At 50.0% G+C, this 23,476-nt stretch overlaps 10 protein-coding genes across 10 annotated transcripts; 5 read left to right on the forward strand and 5 right to left on the reverse strand.

Annotated features, from left to right (window-relative positions):
• Positions 1 to 194: 194 nt before the first annotated feature.
• PHATRDRAFT_42907 (acyl-coenzyme A dehydrogenase) lies at positions 195 to 1,687 on the forward strand (the record flags this gene model as incomplete). The annotated part of the gene is made up of 2 exons (XM_002176760.1): positions 195 to 1,172; positions 1,266 to 1,687. Exons 1-2 carry the CDS (start codon positions 263 to 265, stop codon positions 1,685 to 1,687), a joined length of 1,332 nt encoding a protein of 443 aa, XP_002176796.1. The 5' UTR covers positions 195 to 262.
• A 730-nt stretch (positions 1,688 to 2,417) lies between these two features.
• Positions 2,418 to 3,461, forward strand: PHATRDRAFT_9654 (predicted protein; the record flags this gene model as incomplete). The annotated part of the gene is made up of 1 exon (XM_002176761.1): positions 2,418 to 3,461. A coding segment is annotated over one exon (1,044 nt), but the record flags the coding sequence as incomplete, so codon positions are not given.
• Positions 3,462 to 4,221: 760 nt separating this feature from the next.
• On the reverse strand, positions 4,222 to 6,940 carry PHATRDRAFT_24772 (predicted protein). Its single transcript, XM_002177266.1, has 3 exons — positions 6,311 to 6,940; positions 5,745 to 6,227; positions 4,222 to 5,674 (listed from the first exon to the last, which is right to left on the reverse strand). Exons 1-3 carry the CDS (start codon positions 6,905 to 6,907, stop codon positions 4,349 to 4,351), a joined length of 2,406 nt encoding a protein of 801 aa, XP_002177302.1. The 5' UTR covers positions 6,908 to 6,940; the 3' UTR covers positions 4,222 to 4,348.
• Positions 6,941 to 7,321: 381 nt separating this feature from the next.
• PHATRDRAFT_42910 (predicted protein) lies at positions 7,322 to 9,026 on the reverse strand (the record flags this gene model as incomplete). Its single annotated transcript, XM_002177267.1, has 1 exon — positions 7,322 to 9,026. Exon 1 carries the CDS (start codon positions 8,795 to 8,797, stop codon positions 7,322 to 7,324), a length of 1,476 nt encoding a protein of 491 aa, XP_002177303.1. The 5' UTR covers positions 8,798 to 9,026.
• A 30-nt stretch (positions 9,027 to 9,056) lies between these two features.
• On the reverse strand, positions 9,057 to 10,779 carry PHATRDRAFT_42911 (predicted protein). The gene has a single exon (XM_002177268.1). The coding sequence runs from the start codon at positions 10,588 to 10,590 to the stop codon at positions 9,409 to 9,411; it is 1,182 nt and encodes a 393-aa protein (XP_002177304.1). The 5' UTR covers positions 10,591 to 10,779; the 3' UTR covers positions 9,057 to 9,408.
• A 490-nt stretch (positions 10,780 to 11,269) lies between these two features.
• Positions 11,270 to 12,027, reverse strand: PHATRDRAFT_42912 (predicted protein; the record flags this gene model as incomplete). Its single annotated transcript, XM_002177269.1, has 1 exon — positions 11,270 to 12,027. The coding sequence occupies one exon, from the start codon at positions 12,025 to 12,027 to the stop codon at positions 11,299 to 11,301; it is 729 nt and encodes a 242-aa protein (XP_002177305.1). The 3' UTR covers positions 11,270 to 11,298.
• A 620-nt stretch (positions 12,028 to 12,647) lies between these two features.
• On the forward strand, positions 12,648 to 14,671 carry PHATRDRAFT_42913 (predicted protein). Its single transcript, XM_002176762.1, has 2 exons — positions 12,648 to 13,181; positions 13,626 to 14,671. The coding sequence occupies exons 1-2, from the start codon at positions 12,755 to 12,757 to the stop codon at positions 14,651 to 14,653; spliced, it is 1,455 nt and encodes a 484-aa protein (XP_002176798.1). The 5' UTR covers positions 12,648 to 12,754; the 3' UTR covers positions 14,654 to 14,671.
• A 1,019-nt stretch (positions 14,672 to 15,690) lies between these two features.
• PHATRDRAFT_42914 (predicted protein) lies at positions 15,691 to 17,454 on the forward strand (the record flags this gene model as incomplete). Its single annotated transcript, XM_002176763.1, has 1 exon — positions 15,691 to 17,454. The coding sequence occupies one exon, from the start codon at positions 15,691 to 15,693 to the stop codon at positions 17,452 to 17,454; it is 1,764 nt and encodes a 587-aa protein (XP_002176799.1).
• Positions 17,455 to 18,336: 882 nt separating this feature from the next.
• Positions 18,337 to 19,887, forward strand: PHATRDRAFT_9619 (predicted protein; the record flags this gene model as incomplete). Its single annotated transcript, XM_002176764.1, has 2 exons — positions 18,337 to 19,206; positions 19,534 to 19,887. Coding segments are annotated over 2 exons (1,224 nt in total), but the record flags the coding sequence as incomplete, so codon positions are not given.
• Positions 19,888 to 20,165: 278 nt separating this feature from the next.
• Positions 20,166 to 21,611, reverse strand: PHATRDRAFT_32027 (predicted protein; the record flags this gene model as incomplete). The annotated part of the gene is made up of 3 exons (XM_002177270.1): positions 20,166 to 20,802; positions 20,890 to 21,107; positions 21,222 to 21,611. 3 exons carry the CDS (start codon positions 21,609 to 21,611, stop codon positions 20,166 to 20,168), a joined length of 1,245 nt encoding a protein of 414 aa, XP_002177306.1.
• Between the last annotated feature and the right edge of the window lie 1,865 nt (positions 21,612 to 23,476).

Here is a 23,476-nt window from a genome sequence, read left to right on the forward strand (position 1 = left end):
GGTATTTCCTTCGAGATTTCTGTCACTATTATTGTGATTGGACAGAGAGTGACATATTTGCGTCGTTCGGATACAAGCAAATTAAATCGACATCCGCCTTACAGAATCAGCCTGTTCACAATCGCAATATGGATCCTCTCGATGAATAGGAGAAAGGTCCTGCTTTTCTCGGTAAGCTTCCCCACAAGCCATCCCTTCCCATCAACGCAATCAATTTCCTGGAAACCTACCGATATATCCACAGCTAGTAACGTCTCACCGAATGAATTCCGCTTCACTAACATACTTGCGCCCGGACGTGGCGGCACTCAAGAAACGCATGGACGACTTTGTCGAACTGGAATGTATACCGGCGGAAGCGGAATATGAAGCTCATATGAAAGACCGGAACGGGGCGGATCGTTGGACGATGGAAGCGGTACCCCCTTGCATAAATCGGCTTAAGAATCGAGCAAGAGAATTAGGCTTGTGGAATTTGTTCGTCCCGCCCCATCTAATTTCCAGAATTCCGGAACGGGCACTCGCACCGGCAGTTGCTCTATCCTATCGCGAATACGGAATACTATGTGAGTCCTTGGGACGAGCTCCTACAGTTGCCCCCGAAGCGTGCAATACAAGTGCACCCGATACGGGAAACATGGAAGTCTTTCTCGAGTTTGGAACGCCGGCACAAAAGACAACGTACTTGATTCCTCTCCTACAGGGCCAAATTCGGTCTGCCTTTCTCATGACGGAACCCGATGTAGCCAGTAGCGATCCGACAAATCTCGAGACCAAATTGACCAAGAAAATTAGCAACGGTACTGTGGAGTACATTCTTACGGGTAGAAAATGGTGGAGTACGGGTGCCATGGATCCGCGTTGCAGGGTAGCCCTGGTCGTCGCAAAGATGGACTACTCAGACCCGTCGTGTCAAGCACAGCCGCAAACATCTAAACACGGAGCACATACCATTGTAGCGGTGCCCTTGCCCCATCCGCAAGTAATCATGCAACGACCCCTCACAGTATTTGGATACGATGATGCCCCACACGGACACGCCGAAGTTGTATTGAACGGGGTTCGACTGGACGAAAGCGACCTCATCTTCGGTGAAGGGAGTGGATTCCGCGTTTCTCAAGCGCGACTTGGTCCCGGTCGCATTCACCATTGCATGCGAGCTCTCGGCATTGGTAAGTAGACCTGTTCTACGTCGTTTCTTTTAAGCACGCCTTGCCGTGTCCTCACGATGTGTACATGTCTATGCTTTGTGCCGATTTCCGCAGCAACCAGGAGCTACGAACTCATGTTACAGCGTACCATGGAGCGCAAAACGTTCGGAAAGTATTTGTGGGAGCACGGCGGCTGTCAAGATGCGATTGCAGATTCAGCGTCCGATCTAGAAGCCGCCCGACTACTCACTTTGTCTTGCGCCGCGGCGATGGATGATGTGGGCGTAAAAAACGCCCGCGACAAGATTGGTATCATCAAAGTGACCGTACCAGAACTGACCTACCGCGTTGTTGATCGTGCTATTCAGGTCTTCGGGGGAGCCGGGGTTCACGAGGATCTATTCTTGGCTCGCGCGTTGGCGGGCTTGCGGACCTTGCGAATTGCCGATGGACCGGATGCCGTGCATCGCCGCACAGTTGCCTTGATGGAGATTAAAAAGAGAGCACTCCGTGGCTCCCAACATAGTCGACTGTAAATGTAGGCGTCACATTTTGTGCCCTGTTCTTCTTCTTCTTGATTTCTTTCGGTGAGCAACCTTCATCGATAGATGCGTTGCCCAGTTTGCTATTCTTCCGTAGTCTACAGGTTCCCTTACAATTTTGTTAGTCAGACTCCTCCGTCTGTCTGTCTTCCTCATCCATCGCGACCACAAAATTATGGCGGGAAACTGCGTCACGCCATTTGGCAGGTTGGTGAACGCACGACGACATCGTCGAATGAATGTGTCACGACAACCGCACCAAGAATGGAGTACTGATACGCTACTAGCGAAGGGTTTCCTACAAAGACCACACCGTTCTCTGACAAAGAACACGGCGAAACGAGCAGCGTCTTGAATGCAACTGCTGTCTCTGCTTTCTTATCTGCCTATCATTGCCTTTGTCGATTTTGTTGATTCCTTTCCCATCATGACAGTCAACGGAAACGGTAAACACGTGTTGAATCGAGTAACCCCGGATCAAGTTGCCTTGGAGATCAAGGATCCGGTTGACCCGACGGCTCTGGAACAGGCCAAAGCAATTTTCGGTGAGCTACGTAACGAATCCGGGAAAGTAGTCGGCGAAAAGCTTTTGCAAGTTGCCAAGCGTCTCGGTGATATTCCCGAAGACGGCGCCAGTTATCTTGTTTCCAAAGAAGTCTGCAAGAAAGCTTTTGATGACTTGTCTGATCAGGACCGCACGGCTCTCACCAATATTCACGCTCGCGTTCTAGCCTTTGCAACGATGCAACGATCTAGCGTGGTGGATAAGGAAATGGACATTCCCGGCGGAAAGGCTGGACAAACTGTCCGTCCCTGTGGAGCGGCCGGCTGTTACGCTCCAGGCGGTCGCTACCCCTTACCTTCGTCCGTGATAATGACGGCCGTCACCGCCCGCGCAGCGGGATGCGAGACTGTTGTATTGTCAAGTCCCAAGCCAGCACCTATTACTTTGGCGGCAGCCTATCTGTCGGGGGCCGATCACTTTTTGTGTGTCGGTGGGGCCCAGGCGATTGCTTCCATGGCCTACGGCATTGTAGATAGCGATGTTCCACGATGTGACGTTATTTGTGGACCCGGGAACAAGTGGGTGACGGCAGCCAAGTCAATCGTTAACGGACACTGTGGCATTGACATGCTGGCTGGCCCATCAGAGGTTCTGGTGATTTGTGACGACACGGCCAATCCGGAGATTGTCGCCGCCGATCTCATTGCGCAAGCGGAACACGACGTCGTCGCACGCGCGATTTTGCTGAGTACATCTGATGCTATCATTGAGCAAGTAGATGAAAATGTGTCTAAGCAGATTGAAGCATTGCCAGAGCCCAACCGATCGACGGCGCTGGAAGCGTTGAAGCAGAGCTTCGCGGTGAAGTGTGAGAGCCTCGAGCAGTGTATTGCGATCTCGGACGATATTGCACCGGAACACTTGGAAATCCAAACTCGAGATGCTATGAAAGTTGGAGAGGCCTGCAACAACTACGGTGGACTTTTCATTGGGGAACATGCTGCAGAAGTGCTCGGGGATTATGGTGCTGGTCCGAACCACACCCTTCCCACTGGTGGTACAGGGCGATATACAGGCGGACTAAGCGTCTTTAATTTTCTGAGAGTGCGGACCTGGATGCGAGTTGACAACGCTGCAGCTAGTCAAACTATGGTGAATGACAGTATCATAATGGCACGATTGGAAGGTTTAGAAGGGCACGCCCGTGCTGCAGAGACAAGAAGTGTGACACAAACACCAGCATTTAAGAAGCCCAGAATGTAGTGTGCAATAATCTACATTTAACATTATACAGGGAGCTCCGTGTTTTTGTGATTGAGTGGTCTATGCATCAGATATGTAGAAGAACCCTTGCAATAACACAGTCCTTCATCGGCGCGACGTTCAACTCGAAACGTTGTCTCATTCTGGCCTTCCAATCGGACTAGGGGTCCGGCATCGGTATTCAAGGCTACAAGTTCGAGTTGCCTTGTATCACTGCGTGGCTTGTTTTGCTTTTCCATCTAAATTCAAAATCAGAGTTGATCTGAGCGCAATTTTCGTTTCCCAATAGGGAAGTCAAGGTGCTGCTGCTCAAACCGCGGCTTTTCAAAGAGTCACGGGCTTGCCATGGATAAGGTCGCACAGGTTCTCTGTCTTCCGAGGCTGACAGGCATCAGCCGTGCCCATCGAGCAAGATAAAAACCCGAAAGTGAACTTGGCCAAGAGCTGATTGGATTTATTCTAGATTGAGAGAAGGGCTAAAAATAGAAGGCAAAGGTAGCAGAGAATTTAAGTGGAGACTGTGGAGGGAGGGAAGGAAGAAGTATGTGATCGACGCGAAGGCATCGAGCCTTTCTATGCACAACTCGTTCAGTCGATGTAGATTGTGGTTAGATCTGTGAAAGATTATAAGGGATCAAAATTGAGATACTGCGCTGTTTACTGATAACACTTCATCAGACTTTTTCGAGCTGCCAGTGATGCATATATGAGCCGTCCGAAGCGGACGTAAGATCTTCTCACTAACGATGAAACCATGAGTGGTATCGGTTTCTCCCTTTTTTACCTTAACTGTAAACTATATTGATTTACCGCAGAGCAAGAAATTTGAAGGCCGTCGGCGTCAACGCATTTGCGAAAATTATCAGCTTTGCTACTCTTCCTCTGCACTAGGCCACCACACCTTCCCGTTTCCAGAATCCGGCATCAGGGTACATAGGGACAACATCGGGAACCTTGAATGAGGCACCATCGAGCCACGGAAACTGAGCAGAACGAGACGTCTCGAACAAGGAAATTTTCTCATCTTTGGCGAGCGTCAACCCGATCTTATCCAATCCGTTGACCAAGCAATCCTTTCGAAACTCATCAATTTCAAACGAAAACTCGTCACCATTGGCACAGACGACCTTTTGGTTGATCAAATCGACCGTGATCTCTGTTCCCGGAGTACCAGCATCCTCGAGCAGAAACTCCACTTGATCACGTGGAAGTGTCACTGGAAGCATACCATTGTTGAAGCAGTTGTTATAGAAAATGTCGGCAAAAGAAGTGCTGATAATGCAGCGAATTCCCATGTCGTTGATGGACCACGGAGCGTGTTCTCGACTTGATCCACATCCAAAGTTATCACCAGCTATGAGAATCTTCGTGCTTTCGTATCCCTTCTTGTTCAAAATGAAGTCGTCACGAAGTTTTGCAACTTCTTCTCCAATCGTGGCAACTTCTTCAGCATTTTCGTACCGAAGTTCAGCAAAAGCAGCAAATCCAAGACCGGAACGCTTAATAGTCTTGAGAAATTCCTTAGGAATGATCATATCGGTATCAATGTTCTGAATATCGAGAGGAGCCGCAACACCCGTCAGCGAGTTAAATTTGGGAAGGCCAGCACTATCGGCTGTGCCTTTGATTTCAGCATCTAGATTCTCGAGGTATGGAGCCGGGGGCGAAATAACTGGACCAGGAGATACAAGCTCTTCGGTAGTAAAGACGCGACTCTTGGAGTTGGAAGCCAAACGAGGGTCGGCCGACGGATCGCCAAGAAACGGGAATTTTCGAACGTCAGAAATAACTCCGCTAACAGCAGCAGCAGCGGCCATTCCAGGCGACATCAAGTGAGTCCTTCCGCCATTTCCTTGCCGGCCTTCGAAGTTGCGATTGGAAGTAGAAGCGCAGCGCTCTTGAGGTTTGAGTTTGTCTGGGTTCATGGCTAAACACATACTGCATCCAGGTTCACGCCAGTCAAAGCCGGCTTCGATGAGAATCTTGTCAAGACCTTCCTCTTCCGCTTGCTTTTTGACTAAACCAGATCCTGGAACGACCATGGCATCAACGCCTTCGGCAACTTTGCGTCCCATGGCAATGGCTGCAACGTTACGAATATCCTCAATACGACCATTGGTACAAGAACCGATAAAAACCTTTTCAATCGGGACACCCTCGAGAGGCTGACCTTCTTCAAGCCCAATGTATTGCAAGGATCGCTTGATAGCATTCTGTATAGAGGGTGGCAAAATGTGAGAGGAAGCCGGTCATCGACCTTTTCAAAAGCCGCAGTGGTCTTACCTGCCGAGAAGCATCATGTCCTTCCGCCTGAATCATCGGAACATTTCCGGTAATGGGAGCAACGTCCTGCGGACTGGTGCCCCACGTAACGGTGGGAGCGATATCTTTCGAATCAATAACAATAGTTTTGTCGTAGACAGCACCTTCGTCAGACCGGATTGAGTCCCAATATTTGACAGCCTTCTCCCATTCTTCGCCAGATGGGCACATCGGGCGTCCCTTTAAATATTCGTAGGTTGTATCGTCGGGAGCAATGATGCCAGCGCGCGCTCCAGCTTCAATGGCCATGTTTGAAATCGACATACGCGCCTCCATAGAGCAACTCTGAACAGCTGTACCTCCAAACTCTATGGTGTATCCAGTACCCCCGCCAGTTCCAATAACTCCAATGATATGAAGAATAATGTCCTTGGATGTGACACCGTCACCAAGCTCTCCGTCGACACGGATAAGCATGTTTTTCGTCTTGGTCTGTGCAAGAGTCTGTGGCAAAGAGTAGGCGAAACATGGATGAGAGCACAATAAGTGACGTAGATAAAGTCAGAGCACATGCAAAACTATCGTACCTGAGTAGCGAGAACGTGCTCTACTTCGCTGGTTCCAATTCCAAACGCTAAAGCACCGAATGCGCCGTGAGTTGCGGTATGCGAGTCTCCGCAAACAGTCACACACCCTGGTAAAGTAAATCCTTGTTCAGGACCAATAATATGAACTATTCCTTGCCGCTCGTCCGCAAAGGAGAAATATTTGAGACCAAAGTCCTTAATATTCTGTTCAAGCGTCATAACTTGCGTACGACTCGCAGTCTCTTCAATAAAAGTAGCAACGTCAATGAGACCGGTACGATCGGCCGTAGGGACATTGTGGTCGACTGTGACCAACGTGCAGTCCGGGCGACGAACTCCACGTTTTGCTAAACGAAGGCCCTCAAAAGCCTGCGGAGACGTAACTTCATGCACCAAATGGCGGTCGACGTAGATTAGAAAAGAGCTACCATCGTCGTCGACCATATGATCATCCCAAATTTTGTCGTAAAGAGTTCGGGGCCCAGCCGCAAATAGACTCGATGGAACCGGGCGGAATGCCGCATTCCGAGCATTGGGTACAAAGGCCACGGTATTCGCTAAAAGCAGGCAGAACGGTAACGATCCACTAAACCTCATTGTGCTTATCTTCTCTTGTATGCTTGCAAATCCTCCGAAGAACAAATGTGTGTGATGTCTCTCTCGTGTTGCGGTTGGTCCTCTGCTTTGGAAGCGCCCGAGATCCAACGACTGGATAAATACCACTGTATACAGAGAAACTGCAACTACCTAATTGGTTGGGATGCGACGGACGGACGATTCAAACTTGTCAACCGCAGCCACGCAATAGACAACATTTGCGTTGGATCTTTCAAATACAAACGAGAGCAACTATGGTCGGTCAACCTACGGACCAAAACTAGGAGCACGCAGACAAGAGAAGCCATGACATCTATTATTGGAACGAGTCGAGCGAAGGTACATAAATTCCAAGGCTTTGCAACAAATACGCTAGCATTGCTGCACTTGTCACTGACAGAGCAAGGCAAAATTTTAAACATTATCAGCCTCCTCGCGCTTTCGTTGCCGAGCTCTATTTCGTGCCTTGGTTTTGGACTTTTTGGAGGCAGCCTTCTGCTTCTCTAGATTACTTTTGCTTTGATTGCCATTCAAAAATTCGTCTAATTTGGCACGCAGCCGCTTCCTTGCGATCTTGCGGTTTTGTTGGAGAGACCGAGTATCTTGGCATTCCACACGCAGCTGAGTCGGTCCGTGCAGAAGCGCCACCTTGTTGGAAGTTTTGTTAGTCTTCTGGCCACCCGGACCAGATCCACGAACAAATGTCTCCGTCAAATCATCTTCATTGAGCTCGGGAAGTTCTCTCGCAGTATAAACTTTCTCCTTTTTGCCTTCGGCCGCCGTCAGCTCCATCGCAATCTCAGTCAAAATCATGGGACGGAGCTCGGAATCTGGAAGAAGCGCAACCAGCTCCGACAACATATCGAGAGCTTTATAGTCACTTGATGGAATAAGAGCAGGGTCTAAGCTTGTTGATGGCTTGTCCCGGGCGGTCTTGAAAAGATTAAGCGCCTTGTGCACGTATCGTTCCACTTCAATTTTGATCGACACCTTTGGGTCCGCTATTTTAATTTGTAAAGAAGAAGAGAGGGCCTTTAGCGCTACAAAGCTTTCGGGTCCCAAGCAGCGTCGAATACGCTCCGAAACTTCGGCTTGTTGTTGTCTATTCCATTCCTGTGCATCGTCTCTTTGGCGTTTCCATACTTCGTACTCTTTCATCACCTTCTCAATCCCCCCACTGCCAAATACGAGGTCAAGACGCTTTTCGCGGTCCCACACGACTTGTTCGCGGAACTTAATGGCAATAATGCGGTGCTCAGGTAGAGCATCTACTAAAGTCGTAGCTGTTCCTGAGATTGAATCGTTTGGCGCATCCATTCGAGACTCGATAATTGCATCGTCCACGCGATCGAAATGCAATATATAGAAGTCTGATGGCGACAGTAGATGGTCGTACTGCACTCGTCGGAGCACCTCAGATGCAGGTATCTTGGCTTGGGAATCCTCAAGTAGACAAGTTTTGTGCTTTTTACATTTGTCGGCAAAGAGACGTTCATACGCCGGACTCCGGACGTCCTTCAGCTTTGACAGCCGCGCTTCTACTCCCCGCAATCCTCTTCCCAATAGGGAAGCTATTGAAGCAGTAGACTCTTGCCGATTTTCCCACAATAGCTGATCCTGTTCCAGTGACCATTCTCGATAAAGGTTGGCCATTGGCTCCAAGGATCCAGGCGATCCATCTCTCCTTCGATCTGCATCTCCAACCCGCATCGTCAAGTAGCGCCGCGCACGCCGGTTGGTGCCTCCGTGTAGCCATAAATTGCCTGGAAAAGAATGAATTCCTGGATGTCTATCGAATGTTGTCCATGCCTGAACCATATATGGTTTCCATGACCGTGCCAAAAACATTGTCCACGGTATAACCGATAGTCGATATCGAACCTGCCTCATTTCCGCATCTAAACAACCGCAGAATATGCGGCGTGTTCCTTCAATAAAGTCGATACTGTGATTGCAGCCGAGATAGCCTGTGAGGTCTCGACGACTGCAGCCCGAAAATTAAATGACTCGACCGGTGGGGGGGAGCGAATATAAACTCCTTCTCTGGTCTCTTTCCAAATTGTTTGGAAGCTCAATGGTAAGAAAATATTCCTGTCTCGAGGACTTCCACCTAGGTCGGTTAACAATGTATAGAAGCTTGTCAGATTTTGGGTGTTGGAAAAAGCGGGCTCTCTAGTAGAGACGGCGTGACCGAAAAAGTTCACTGTGATGGCATCCGAGTTTTCTGTTGACTCTCGGTTACTAGGCACATCCGCTCTATTTAGCTATGGAGCGATTGACGTCCTATGTACTGCTAGTCAATATCTCTTTCTAGCAGGCCGTGCGCTTTTGAAAGCTACGGCGTAGACCGTCTTGGAAGATACTTGTAATCTAGCTAGGACCTATTCTTTCATTGTTGGCACTCACAGTTAACATATATAAGCGGGTAAAGGATTTGTTCCATCGCTGTCTTTCACCGTAGCGAGATGCTGCAGGAAGATAAAAACCAGCTCTGCTTTTCATTAAACAATGACACAGCAACAATCAGTGGAAGCTTGGGCCTTGGAATCGTCTTCGACGCATTCAGGTGCCCTATTATCCTTGTCCCTTAAAGCATTGGCCTCATTTCCCTCTTTTCCTTGCGCCACTTCATCCACACCTGTCTCGGAAGGAGGGGCCTTCCCACATTCCTGTTCCTCCTGTGATGAAACTGCTTTAGTAGTAGCTCCTGATTGCTGAGAAACACGAGAGCCACCCGAAAAGGCGGCGGGAATAACGAGCTTATTCGCAGGACTTTTGAGAGCGGAAGAGGGTGATTTTGGAGTCACCGGTGTTGACGTATTCGAAAAAGCAGCTGGAATAATTATCTTCCCTTTCGACGCGGCACGAGGTGTAGTATACGACGGAGAAACTTCCTCCGCGGCTACTTTCGCAGCTTCCTCTGCCGCTATCTTGGCTTCTTCCTCCGCCTTTCGAAGCGCCTCTGCTTCAGCTGCCTTTTTCGCCTCCTCCGCGGCTACTTTCGCAGCTTCCTCTGCCGCTATCTTGGCTTCTTCCTCCGCCTTTCGAAGCGCCTCTGCTTCAGCTGCCTTTTTCGCCTCCTCCGCGGCTACTTTCGCAGCTTCCTCTGCCGCTATCTTGGCTTCTTCCTCCGCCTTTCGAAGCGCCTCTGCCTCGGCTGCCTTTTTCGCCTCCTCCGCGGCTACTTTCGCAGCTTCCTCTGCCGCTATCTTGGCTTCTTCCTCCGCCTTTCGAAGCGCCTCTGCCTCGGCTGCCTTTTTCGCCTCCTCCGCGGCTACTTTCGCAGCTTCCTCTGCCGCTATCTTGGCTTCTTCCTCCGCCTTTCGAAGCGCCTCTGCCTCGGCTGCCTTTTTCGCCTCCTCCGCGGCTACTTTCGCAGCTTCCTCTGCCGCTATCTTGGCTTCTTCCTCCGCCTTTCGAAGCGCCTCTGCCTCGGCTGCCTTTTTCGCCTCCTCCGCGGCTACTTTCGCCGCGTTGGCAGCAGCCGCTTCCTCTACAGTTTCTTCAACAGCTACCCTGGTCTGTTCTTCCGTCTTCAATGGCTCTTCCTCTTCGTTTACATTGGAGCTTTCGGTAGATTTAGAGTCTACATCGGTCATAGCATCATTGGAAGTAGCAGCATTTTCAGATAGTTCGTTCTGTACCTCGGAGGTGACATCGGAGGTGGGCGTTTCGTCTGACATGTGAGAAAGGCTGGATTCCGCAAATGGAAAGGAATCGATTGACTGTGAACGATTTTTGCTGTTATTCCGTGTGAAATGTTGGTGGACTGTCCGATTACCTTTACCTTACGAATACTGAAACGCACGAGAATTTAGCCGTTGTACAGCTGAAAAAGGGCGGCCCGTAACGACACCACGGTTCTCTTTTTGGAGTACTATGACCATAGAGCGAGACTACAAAGGAGCGAAATTGTGGCTCGCGACTGTTTGAACCTTAGCGAATCGCCGTTTCACGCCGACCAGCTCTGCTACATTTCCATCCAATGAAAATGCGACAATGCATTTGGAGCACCGATTGCCTGTGAAGGCAATCACATTTTAAAATTCTCTTTGCACGACTTATAAATCAAAAACCGCTCGTTCGTCAGCACAAAACGGAGACCGATATGAATTTGTCGCAGTTCGAATGTTGTCCAGTGAAGAAGTAGTTTTCTTTGTCGGGCGAGTCACAAATCGGCCTTGGCTATGTCTTCTAGTAGACTACACCTAGATCGTTGCACTAACAGTCATTCCAAAACTACCCGATGGTATTGCACTTTGCAAACAACATCCTCCTTCCGTTGCGCAACTTATTCCAGTATTCACGAGTTGTCATACCAATCAATCATCGCCGCGCCAGAAGCAAGTTTTCGCAGTATATGAAATGTAATGATTGTGTATATGATTCTTTTAACCTCTGCTTGTATTGGCTTGTCTTTGCAAATTCTTCTTATGCATGGTAATCTGTTTACGTTTTGCTTCATCTGGTCGTAGTTTTAATCCATTGGACCGCCCTTTGGCTCCCAAAGCCTTGCGATGATAAAAGTCCATGGCATCCGTTGCGCCCAAGACTTCGTCCTCGTCGTCGTCTTCCTGAATTTGTGACAGGGACCGTAAGTCTACCATCGATTTTGCACAACGGTGAATAGGCTTGACGACAATTTTTGATTTCATACGCTGGGGAGACAAGGACTTTCGCGGAAGACCTCCTTCCACTGGTATTTCGGTTTGCTCCGAATCTCCGTTGATGGAAGCAGCGGGCGACAGAATTGCGTCTTTGAAGGAAAATCCCGTCGTAGTCATGGACAAGACGGATCCCGGTTGTGAAACTAACGAGAAATCGTCTTCAATATTTTCTTCGTCGATTGTTTGCGTCAACCCTCGTCGTCGGAGGTCCGGTGAAGATGCACAGTGGCTGAGTCGTTTGGGATTCTTCGCCGCGGGTTCCATGGCTTCGTCACTCATGACAAACACGGCTTCTTGATCTAAACTAGTGTCCAAAAGTTCCCAATCTTCGTTGGCGTCTTCCACAATAGATACTGATTTCTTACCGTTGCTTTCGGATAACGCTTCCATTCCGAGCGCTGGCCATTCGTGATGGCTTTCCGAAAGAATCGTATCACGGACTGCTTCTACCATAGCGAATCGGATCCCTTCTACCTCCTTTCCGCGCACGCCAGGAGAGTGTTCTTTTCGGTTGGACGAGATGCGCCACCAACAAATTGCTCAAAATCAGCAAACGAATGTTGGGGAGTCGTGACGCTTGTATACGCGTTCTTGAAGCCAATCGATCTTCGAAAATTGCGTAGGCTGTGTCTCTTTTTGGGATGTCAAAGGTGGGAAACGTGACGAGAGGCAAGACCACGAAACCACATGCGCGATCCTCGTTGGTTCGGGTTCGGGGTGAGGGCGACGGATAGGGTCGCGTCTGCGTCGTCCGTCCACTCGTACACGTGACTGGAGTTTCCGTTTGCGGAAAGCTTTTGCAATCGGAACGGCTTTCTTTTTAAACAGGATGAATTTTGCGTACACTATACGCCATAAAACTCGTTTGAAAGGCATTCGCGCCCCTTCTAACGTGTTTGTCTGTCCGTTGCAAACGTCCCCAATAAGAATAAATAGAAAATTACTAGTTTTGACAGTCTCCTCTCCGTTTTAGGCCCTTACGCAACGTGCACTTGTGTGATCGTACACGCACCAACACTGCCTCCGACCTCTGACATGAATGAGAGGACGAAACCGAGGACTCGTGCTTTTTAACCCTCTCTGCTACTGTCACGGTGATTTGTGACTTTTTGGGTGGCCGAAAATAGATTGGAATCTCTGTGATAGGAAGAACTGTTACTTGGTGGAACCTATTCTCTTGATGACTATGCATCCAATGTTGACACGGTTGGTGCTGTTGTTGATGTGCGCTGCATTGGCAGCGTCCAACGTCTCGAGCGTCAAAGGAATACCGCGCAGCAGTCGCCTTGCGACCGTCAACGTGGAACGCTACGACTCTAGTTCACCCTTCGTCCATTCCCTCAAACGTGGCTTGCAGAAGAGCAAGAAAAGCATGAAATCCGAAAATGACGACGATGATGGTAAGGAACTGAACGTAGAGGAGGTGCTGTTCGCGGCGGTTGCCCCGCTCTCTTCCACGACAGCACCTTTCTCTCCAACGCCGGCACCCCTCTCTCCCACTCGCAGTCCCATTTCTTCGACTGCTTCCCCCGTTTCTCCTACCGTGGCACCCGTTTTTCCAACTCATGCTCCCTTTTCTCCGACTGGAACACCCATAAATCCAACTCGTTCTCCCGTTTCTCCAACTGCCGCTCCAATATCTCTCACTGCGGCTCCCATTTCTCCCACTACAGAACCTGCACCCCCCGTTGCTTCTCCACTCACTCCTCCAGTGGCTCCCGCGACGCCTGCTCCTGTCGTTCCAGCGACTCCTGCTCCCGCGGTTCCAGCGACGCCTGCTCCCGCGGTTCCGGCGACGCCTGCTCCCGTGATTCCGGCGACTGCTACAGTCGTGCCCGCGACTCCTGCTCCTGTGGTCCCTGCAACTCCTGCTCCTGTGGTCCCTGCGACTCCCGCTCCAGTTGTCCCCGCGACTCCTGCTCCTGCGGTCCCTGCGACTCTGGCTCCAGTCGTCCCCGCGACTCCGGCTCCAGTCGTCCCCGCGACCACTGCTCCCGTGTCAGTGACGGCTGCTCCGGTAGCTTCTCCTTTTGCGACCATTGCACCGGTAGTGGAAGGAGAACAAGTTGTTGAGGTCTTTCCGGAAACTCCGGCTCCCACTGGTTCAGCGATTTTGGAAGCAGCTTGCGAGGCTGCTAAGGAAGGGCGGGTGTTTGAGACTGCAAGAGTACAGGACGTGGCATTTGTTTACGAAATGGTCACGATTGCATCGGCCGACCCCAATGTGGTTGGCGACGAAATTGAATCCTCCATGCAGTCATTTTTGATTCGTGACTTGGCTGTAAGTACCTGTGCAACCGACTCTCGTCGACATCTAATAGTCACCGACGTTTTGGGACTCGCAATTGTGGATGGCACCGTTCTAGAAGGGGAATTGTGTACAGGCGTTGCGCCGGATACGGATGTTGTTACTTGCTCTCGTCGTGAAGCTGCGGTGCGTCTCTTTTTCGACGAAGAGGCCGAAATCGATGCCGCGCAAGTTGAAAGAGACACGCTAGCGGAAGTAGAAAGCAGCATAGCTTCCGTTGCCGCTGGCTCGGACGCGGTAGTGAGCGTTTCTTACGCCGCAACCACGTCCGATACAGGCAGCGATACAGGCTCGGACTCATCCCGTGCGACGGTAGACGAAAGCAGCGATAAAGTCAAGCCGCTTGGATTTGTTTTCGTTGGTCTAGTCGCTGCTATTGCTGTTGCCAGCACGGTTCTTTTTGTTACTTGGTACCGAACAAAGCAACGCGAGAGTGACCGGCTCAAAAGCCACCAAATCTTAAGTCTTCAGTCGACCGGCATCACCGAGGAGCACTCGGGGGAAGAACGGTCCTTGAGAAATGTGCACAAACCATCACAAGAACTTTTTGCAGTGCAAGAGGGCCTGGAGTCGGAAATTGACCACGAGGACGATTTTGACAATTCATCCATTCCACGCGAGATTTTTCGCGGCGATATCGACAACGTAGCTTTCGATGAAGCGTTAGCTGATATTCAAACAGACGCGGATCAAATCCGAATTATGGGTGACAGTACATCTGTATGCACGGAGGGATCGTCCCACCGTTTCTTTACACAAAACATGGCTTAATTCGTTTTACAGGCTACTTATAAAGGACTGTCAATCGGTGGTTTGCTGCTTCCACGAGAGCCCCAGGGGCTTCTACATTTAATCTTACAAAGTGGAAACCCATTCTTGAATTAGCTCAATTTCGACTTGACGACTGACGCTAATTTTAGACAGTACAGGACAGCAAACCGCTGTCGCCTAGGAACAGAGGAGAGCGCATCCTTGACTCAAGCACCATCTCTTTGTAGGTCTCCTCCTGTGCCAATTCTGTCGTTTGGCGCCCTTAGCTTTGCTGCCAAAGCCAATGTAGCAATACGTGCACCCTTAAAGGGACCGTTGTTTACAGGTGTCATAGTTGGTGAAAAATAAAAGCAACTTGACTTGACTGGTAATGTTATGATTCTTGTGAGATTCGTCGATGTTGATCATCCTTGATGACGACAGAAAGAATTAACGGTATAGCTGCCGGGATGGTTGAGAGTGAGGAATCTCCATGGAATTTCTCTAAATGTGATCATATTAATTCCATAACCAACTGTAAATTTCGATTTGACTAAACAAAATCAATATTTTATTGAAAATGCAAAATTCTTCAATACGTGGTCTGGTTATATTGCATATGAATAAGATATCAGGTATCCAAAGAAGTTTCCTAAGACTATCAAACTGAAAAATAAACGAAAAGTTTGAATATGTTCTTAAATGGAAAGATCCAAAATATGCAAAAATGCGTAAATAACCTTTTTACCTGTTTATTTTGCTATTAGTGCAAGCTGTTCAATAGAATTCTGATTCCCAGAGACTCTAAGTCCCCCTAAATCAAACCAAAAACCATCACCTCCCGCGCCGGAATGCCTTTGCTAAGCGTTTGAATTTCATCCTTTTGCACGACTTCGACGCTCACACTTTCGACTTACTATGGCCGACTCCGGCACACAAAAAACTGTTCTTCGTGACACACAAGAGGTGTCCTCGGTTCCTTTGATGACAGGTACTGCTCTATTTCCTGTGCTCCACTTTTTCTGCTGTTACATTCAACTATGATTCTATTGTCGAAAATGACAATTCTTTGGTGTTGCTTGTTGACTCTGCCATTGACGATTTCTGCTTACGTTAAAGGCGGCTCAAGAAAGGTGTCTGCAGTAGGTGATCCCTTCCAGAGCAGTTCGTTGTATTCATCGCGGCGATTTTTGAAAGGAACTAAGAAAAGCGAAAGTAGTGATGACAACATAATTGCTGGTGGAGATAACGTTGCAATTCCTGTAACAGAGGCACCCTTTGTTTCTGAAGTGGACATGGTTTTTACAGACTCACCCGTAGCGAGTCCGGTGGCCCCTTCCCCGGTGAATGTGATGCCACCACCCGTGACCAGTCTGGTGACACCTTTTCCTTCCCCGGTGAATACGCTCGCTACAGCCGCGCCCGTACTCAGTTTCGTGGCACCATCCCCTTCCCCCGTGGTCGTGATTTTTACACCCCCACCGCTAACCGATCCAGTAGCTGAAGATGTAAATACAGCGCAACCTACTTTGGCTCCCTCCTCTTCTCCAGTGAATCCGGCTGCTATAGACTTACCGGTAACTAGTCCTATAGCAACGCAAGCTACCCTGGTGCCTTCCTCGCCTGAGCTGAAACCGGTTGCTACTGGCGCTCCCGTAGCCAACCCTGTGGCCGAAACAATAAAACCGGACGGGGGCGTCGAAACAGTATTGAATGAGACTGACCACAACGTAGATACCGATGACACTGGAGATAGTACTATCGCTCCAACAAAAGTGGCCGATCCATCTCCTTCTTCTGCTCTAGACGATGCATGTGCTGCAGCTGCGGATGGTAAATCCTACACGACAGACAACCATCAAAATATTATTTTTATACATGAGATGACTGTGCCGGCAAAAGTCGACCCATTCCAAGCAGGCTCTGAACTCGATGCTTCAGCTCAGGCTGTTCTTCTCCGCGATCTCATACTCTCGAATTGCCCCCTTGGCGATTTGAGAAAGCGACGTCTGAGCATGTCTGAGACTCTTCTAGGCATTTCTATCGTAGACAGCGAAATACTGGATGACGAACCGTGTACAGAAGTTGAATTAGAGGATGAGTTGGTTTGCTACCGCCGTCACGCCACCGCTCGTCTCTCTTTTGAAGAAGATGTCGAAGTTGATGCGCTTCAAGTTCGAGACGAAATTCAAGTGATTTTGACTCAGACGTTATCGTCTCTTGTCGTCGAGTCAAGCGAAACAGTACGTGCTAAATATGTGGCACTGGAAGCTGGCTCTTTACAATCCCAACAGAGCAATGAAGGCGAAGGTGACACAAACATAGCTCCGGCAGGAATCACCTTTTTGACTTTGTTTGTACTCGCTGCAGTGGCTGGTATGGCCCTATTCGTAGTTTGGTATCATCGGAAGAGTCCGACTACCTCCCATGGCTACGTGTTCGGAAGCAAGATTCCTCCTCTGCATGGAGTTGGATCTTCCGACGATACAGACATTGGTTCGGGCGGAGACATCTCCTCCGAAGAGAACTGGAATACTCAATTGCCGTATGCTGTAAACGAAGTGACCAATGATTTTGCTTCGGAGCTCATCCTCGTGAGTGATTTCAGGGTAGCCGTTTCTCCAGTAGGAGACTATTGTCGCTCAGATGGAAGTGCCCACACTGACGATATTATGACGGTCGTCGAAACAGCTAGAATCGCACCTATTTATTCGGAGGATCATTTCCCGACTCTGGATGTCAACAAGCCCTTATACAGAAAGTCTTTGTTCGCTGCCTCGGTCAGAAACGATCCACGTTCTCCGGACAGCATTGATCTCTAAGGTTAACACTATACGCTTTCCTAGGTGCGTGCTGTTGCGTCTGGGAGAAAGTTTACAGTTTCTCTCTGTTTTGACCGGCATTACCACCCGCAGGAAAAGTAAATCGAAAAATAATCTAGAGGTGTCATAGTTTAAAGTACCAGCGTAAGAACGAAAGAGATTGATTCGCGGTATTATAAAACAAAACCCTACACTGGGGTTTTAGGGGACCCGGAGTTTTGACACGTTAATCGACTGCGACACGGACGAATACGTGAACGAGTCCTATTAGCCAGAATATGAGAACGCTGGACAGATAGGTAAGTTGCCGGCTCTCGTCGATGTATTGCCAAAACAAGGCGCACGCCGAGCACCCAAGTTATTCAAATACATGCCGTTGTGTTTCGGTTGGTCGGTGGTTGTGGCCTGCGTTTCGTCTACTTTCCTGAACTGAATGTGAATTATGGCTACAGGTTTCTCAACCCAGATAGAGGAAGATAGTAGGATTGAAGGGGACTCGATAGAAGTTGTCTCCTCCGTTGAAGTCAATGCAGCCACGGTCGTCTTGGAACAACCGCAGGTGCGTGTGTGTAAGAACGGACGACATCGGACAGATTGGGTCACGCATTTGAAATATTCCACTTTAACGGTCTCGTATACAGTATATACGTTCTAAAAATAGAAGTCGGAGCGAAAGGAATCTCCTTCCTCCGGGTTTTATTTGTTTCGTTCGCATCTGGTTTTTATTTTCCTACACAAAAATGCGTTGCTTTCGTAAACTCTCCCGTCTCTGACATCGATTTTTGCTCTTGACACCTTTAGATGAAAGTGGGCGCAGCAGCTACCGCTCCTACAATGTCTTCCAATACGATGGATGAGCCTAATGTATCGGCTGGTTTAGAAATGGCGGCATCAAGTATACCGAAATCTCGCAAAGAGAAAGGTCTCCACGTCCTTTTCCTCTCGTCCGACACCGGTGGAGGCCACCGCGCCAGCGCCGAGTCGCTCGCCAATCAGTTCCAGCTTTTATTTCCTGGGACAACGTACGATTTACTCGATATTGTGGAAAAAGACGGCGTTGCGCCGTATAATTCCTTGGTTTCTACATACAAGCACCTTTCGGCACATCCTTCCCAGTGGAAGCTGGTGTACACGGTCTCGAATTCCCGGGCGTTTGAAATGCTCGCCGATGCTCACCTGAAACTCATGTGCGAACGTGCAGTACGGAAACGAATTCAGTCTTACAATCCGGATGTCGTTATCAGTGTGCATCCCCTTATGACCAACGTGCCGGTTTTGAGTTGTTCGAAGATATCACACATCACTGGCAAACACTTGCCTATTTTTACCGTGGTAACGGATTTAGGCTCGGCGCATTGCCTGTGGTTCGCTAATGGTGTGGAAAAAATGTTTGTTGGATCCGATCAGATTAAGAAGCTCGCCATGGCACGTGGTAAGGTTCCAGTGGAAAAAATAATACTGGCTGGTTTGCCCATTCGCCACGATTTCGCCATTCAAGCCGACCTTCTCGGAGTCCGACACTCGGAAGCAGGACGCGCTTATCAACAGCGAGTCCGCCGAGAGTTGAAACTACCGTGTACAGATCGTAAAACCGTTTTGGTAATGGGAGGTGGCGAAGGTGTTGGTTCATTATCAAATATTGTCGATGCGCTGTACGTGGAGCTTGCCTTGCAAGGAATTGATGCTCTGGTATTGGTGGTCTGCGGTCGTAATGAAAAACTGAGACACAAACTAGCAACGCGAGATTGGCAGGTGGTCTTTGATCGATGGAACGGTGCCCTGGAACGGAACGGAATTTCTAGCAGTCTCATGTCCATGTCTTTCTCTGATGCCTGTGGAAACGGGTTGGTAACGAGTGGCTGTATTGAAAGCCGTGCCGGTACCGTCACCAGTTCCATCAGGCGCATGTTGAGTTCCAAGAACCTGCAAAATGCCGTATCCACACCGTTACCCGACTCGGACCACAAACGAACTGCGGATTCCGTTGGTGAAGAAAAGAAATCTGAAGTAGACCTCAACCAGTCTATTCCTTCAGATACCACCATCCAATCTCCTGTACATGATGGCTACGAAAGCAAGTCACTCGGTAAAGTAATTGTGACAGGACTCGGTTTCGTCACACGCATGGCAGAATACATGGTTGCCGCGGATGTACTAGTTTCGAAGGCTGGTCCGGGCACCATCTCGGAAGCAGCTGCGGTGTCTCTTCCCGTCATGCTTACATCTTTTTTGCCCGGTCAAGAGGAAGGAAATGTAGATTATGTCATCGATGGCGGGTTTGGAGCGTATTGCGCCGATACCGATCCGATTGGCATTGGCGAGGAAGTTTGCATGTGGTTGCACGACCCAGCCAAGTTGGAAATGCTGTCCAACGCGGCCAAAGCCAAGGGCGTCCCGAATGCGGCCCGGGATATTGCCCAGCAAATCGGCGACAGCACGATGAAATGGAAGGAATTGAATGATGCGACTCACGATCAATCGACAACGGAGCTGACTGGACATACGAAGATAGTTGTGTCCGCCGAAGAACCAAGTCGGTAATGATCTATTTCAGAGCCCGGCAGGATCTCTTTTATTTTTGTAAGGACAGTGCACTACTTCCGCGAAAGAGAATATAGGAATATCATAAGTCGTTTGAAAGAATGCTAATAATAGTAACCAAAACATATTTGCTCAAGAGAAAGTCGGTTTGCAAATGCACTGTCGATAATTCAATTCTCTGAAACGGTCACAACGCCAAGTTTTGGCCGTGCGGGTTCCAAGCCTTCCGACGACACATGATCAATCGTTTTGATGGTGTCCTCCCGTATAAGATGTTGCAACATCCGGTGCGGAGCATCCGTAAGTCGCCCCGATACGATCAAGGCGCGCGCTTGTTTTGAGTCACCCACGTCCACCATATTCGAGATGGCCGAGAGCCCGTGGAACTGACAAATGGCGTGCAGCAAGAGACGGTGAAATCCACCAGTGGAGGAAAAGGGGTCAAAATAAAACTGCAGTACCATGAAGGATGCCGGGGTGTTTTCTGGTTTGCGTCGCACTGTCGGGACTTGCAGCAACAAATCGTGCCACCAGGACTCTTCGAGGAGTCTTGTCGTGTGTGCGGAACCGAGAAAGGTCGCTATTACAAACGTTTCGAAGCGGTCAACTACGGTAGCCGCGGGTCCCGAATTACGGCAGGCCCGAACGGCAACCTTGTGGAGTCGATTGTCGATACGGTTCATCTGGTCGGCAGCCGTAGTCGGGTTGGAACGATGCGGACGGAGTGGGACAACCGGCGTTACGGACGCAAACTCGCCTTCGAAGAATTGTTCCCGAATGTTTCGCAACTTGACGTCGGTCATGAATCTATTGGAGAACCGATTTAGTGAGTGATACGACCAACAAGGGGCTGTCCGCAACACCCGTATGTATGTATGTATGTCCGTCACGTACCGTTCCATTGATTTGGACTTGGTCTCGTTGGGATCGTAAACGTCTCGATACAAGTGGGCATCTTGTTGCGAGGACAGGAGTGCTTCCGCTGCGCGATGAGACGAAGATTTAATTTCCGCCGCCAAGCTCCCGAAATGATCATTGTTCCAGCGGCGCACCGTGCGATGCGAGCGTCCCTGCTTGCTGGATTTTGGCGTCGCGCGGCGTTCCTCCACGACCTGTGTAGTAAAACATTGATCAAGTATTGGAACCGAGTGAGAAAAACTGCAGGTTATTGCGGTATGGGGAAGGTATTGAGGGGAACAGGGTACACTGTGCCCGTCTCGACTTACCCGCGCTGGTAAGGTACCCACGTGACTCCCGGCCAAGGGTCGGATGGTCAGCCGTCGACTTTCGTGCACGGATTCCACGGGATCGGGTGTTAGACTCTCGCGGCGCAATGCGGACGGATCGAGGGGTGATTCGTAACGCAGTGGTGTCCGGGTTCGAGGGTTCGATCGTGGTCGTTGGGTGAGCAGCCGTTCCAAGCGTAGGGCCGGGGATGTGGTACGAGAAGCACGTTCCTGTTCCGTCACACGCAGTGTCCGCGATGGATCGTGGGGTGACGAACGGCGCAAAGCTGCCAACGACAAGGATGGGACGGTTGGTCGTTCCGCAGGGTCCGGACTGGGAGGTAAAAGCGTGTCCGGGTCGAACGACGTCCGTCGGGAAGGCGAGGTCATGAGTAGGACGACTATCGGAACCGTTCGTGGTGGATGTTCGTTTTTTTTTCGTACAATGGGCCGCAAGCGCAATTAGGAGTACAGCGAAAGGTGGCACAATTGACTACGTGTAACAAACGTTCCGGTAGACGGGGACGAACGCGTCGTCGGAAAAGAAAGTGGAGAGGTGTTGCTGGAAACGTACTGCAAGAAAGCAAGCAATTCTTAGTCTCACATCCATCACTTATCGTGCCGTCTCGACTCGGAATATCGCATCCAAGGTAGGGTAGGGGAGAAGAACGTGTCACACCGGTACAGCAATGGGTCGCCAAGTTACACAGTCCGCCGCCGGACGTTTCCTCTGTGCCAACGCAAACCCTGATTTCCCCAAGTGCTCACTCAATTCTTCGGAAGGGTTTCCCGTGGGTTTCGACCTTTCTCGCGGATGTACATCGGTTTTACAGTTAGTTTTCGGCCCACGATGGAACGGAGGAGCGAGGAACACACGAGAACGGAACTCTGATATTGTAATGTACCGGTAATAAATGGATCGGAACGCGTCTACGAACCCCCGAGATTCGACGAACGTCTTTGACGAATAGATCCTTGCCGGGGTAGTTTTAGAGAGAGAGCAATAGGCAGTGGGAACGATCCACCTTTGGATTTTCCGTGTTCGATCCGTTCCTGGACGTGGAAGAGAACAAAAAAAACAAACCACCGACGCACACCTGTCTCTCTCTACCGAAGGGATCCTCCCAACACTCACGAGAATGGCGAAATCAGAATCATCCTCCGTTCCTTTCAAAGAAGAAGAAGACGACGAACAAGCGGTACTAGCGTCGTTAGATGCTGCTTTGCACGACCAAGATGTCTACGAAGACCGTGTGATACGGGATGCGACCCATCGGTTGGCACCCCGTCTTTCCGGGCTGGGCTTTCCCGCGTTGCACGACTTGGCACCCGGTGTCTCGATAGCCTCCTCAAACGCCGATCACTATAATCCCTCCGATCTCCCGCACGTGCACGCCGTATTGGGAAAAACACGACAAGCCTTGCTCGACGGTCACACTCATCGTACCGCACACGAACGTCACGTCCTCTTACTCCAGGAACAAATGCTCCTGGCCTTTCTCCAGAACGTCGCGCGGGTGTCACCGGAAGAATTGCCCACGCACAGGTTGTCGTCCGTACGCACTGCGGCGCCACAAACACCCACGGACGAGCGTCGACGCGAAACTGCAGCGATGGACGCTGCCGTCCCGATGTCGATTTCGCCCACGGCCAAACGACCACGTATTCCCATGATGCAACGCAAACGCCGAGAACAAGGACTATTGGACGAGGAAGAGTTTGTGCAACGCCGGGAACATTTGAAAAAAATGCGTCTAGAGAGGAAACGACGGAAGGAGCATCGTCGCAAACTGCTGTTGAGGGAAGACGATGTTAGTGGCGATCAAGAGACGGACACAGAAATGGAATTTGATAATGACGATAATGGGGCAATCAAGGTTAACAATCCAACTGCGGATGACTCCAATCTTGTGGTAGAGAAACAAAACGGCCAGGATTCGGCACCGGCTCTAACTTGTCCCTTGTGTGGGGATGCCTTGCTGGTGGACGACCCTTCGAAACTGGACTCTACCCTCTCTAGACACATGGATCAGTGTCAGCACCGAAGACGAAGCCGTCGGTCGACGCGTAGCCAATCAACCGCGGTCGACACGGTTGAAATCGGGGCAGACGATCGCCCGGTACCGCGGACGCTACCCCCGAGGGCTGCGATGGTCCGAAGCAAAGGTGCTCGAAAAGGAGACACACCAGTATTTCGAATGGCTCCATCCATCGATGATTTAGAGGAGGCGTCATACGAAGACCGAGTGGATGAC

The sequence above is a fragment of the Phaeodactylum tricornutum genome, chromosome 1 (genome assembly GCF_000150955.2).
Source record: "Phaeodactylum tricornutum CCAP 1055/1 chromosome 1, whole genome shotgun sequence".
Lineage (NCBI taxonomy): Eukaryota > Bacillariophyta > Bacillariophyceae > Surirellales > Neidiaceae > Phaeodactylum > Phaeodactylum tricornutum.

Bases quoted from the DNA above. Each gene is read 5' to 3' on its own strand.
- PHATRDRAFT_42911 (XM_002177268.1), bottom strand. From the start codon at position 10,590: ATGTCAGACGAAACGCCCACCTCCGATGTCACCTCCGAGGTACAGAAC.
- PHATRDRAFT_24772 (XM_002177266.1), bottom strand. From the start codon at position 6,907: ATGAGGTTTAGTGGATCGTTACCGTTCTGCCTGCTTTTAGCGAATACC. The intron at 6,228-6,310 runs GTACGATAGTTT...TCTTTGCCACAG, and splicing joins AGCACGTTCTCGCTACTCAG to ACTCTTGCACAGACCAAGAC. The intron at 5,675-5,744 runs GTAAGACCACTG...CCCTCTATACAG, and splicing joins GACATGATGCTTCTCGGCAG to AATGCTATCAAGCGATCCTT.
- PHATRDRAFT_42913 (XM_002176762.1), top strand. From the start codon at position 12,755: ATGACTATGCATCCAATGTTGACACGGTTGGTGCTGTTGTTGATGTGC. The intron at 13,182-13,625 runs GTTCTCCCGTTT...TTGCACCGGTAG, and splicing joins AACACCCATAAATCCAACTC to TGGAAGGAGAACAAGTTGTT.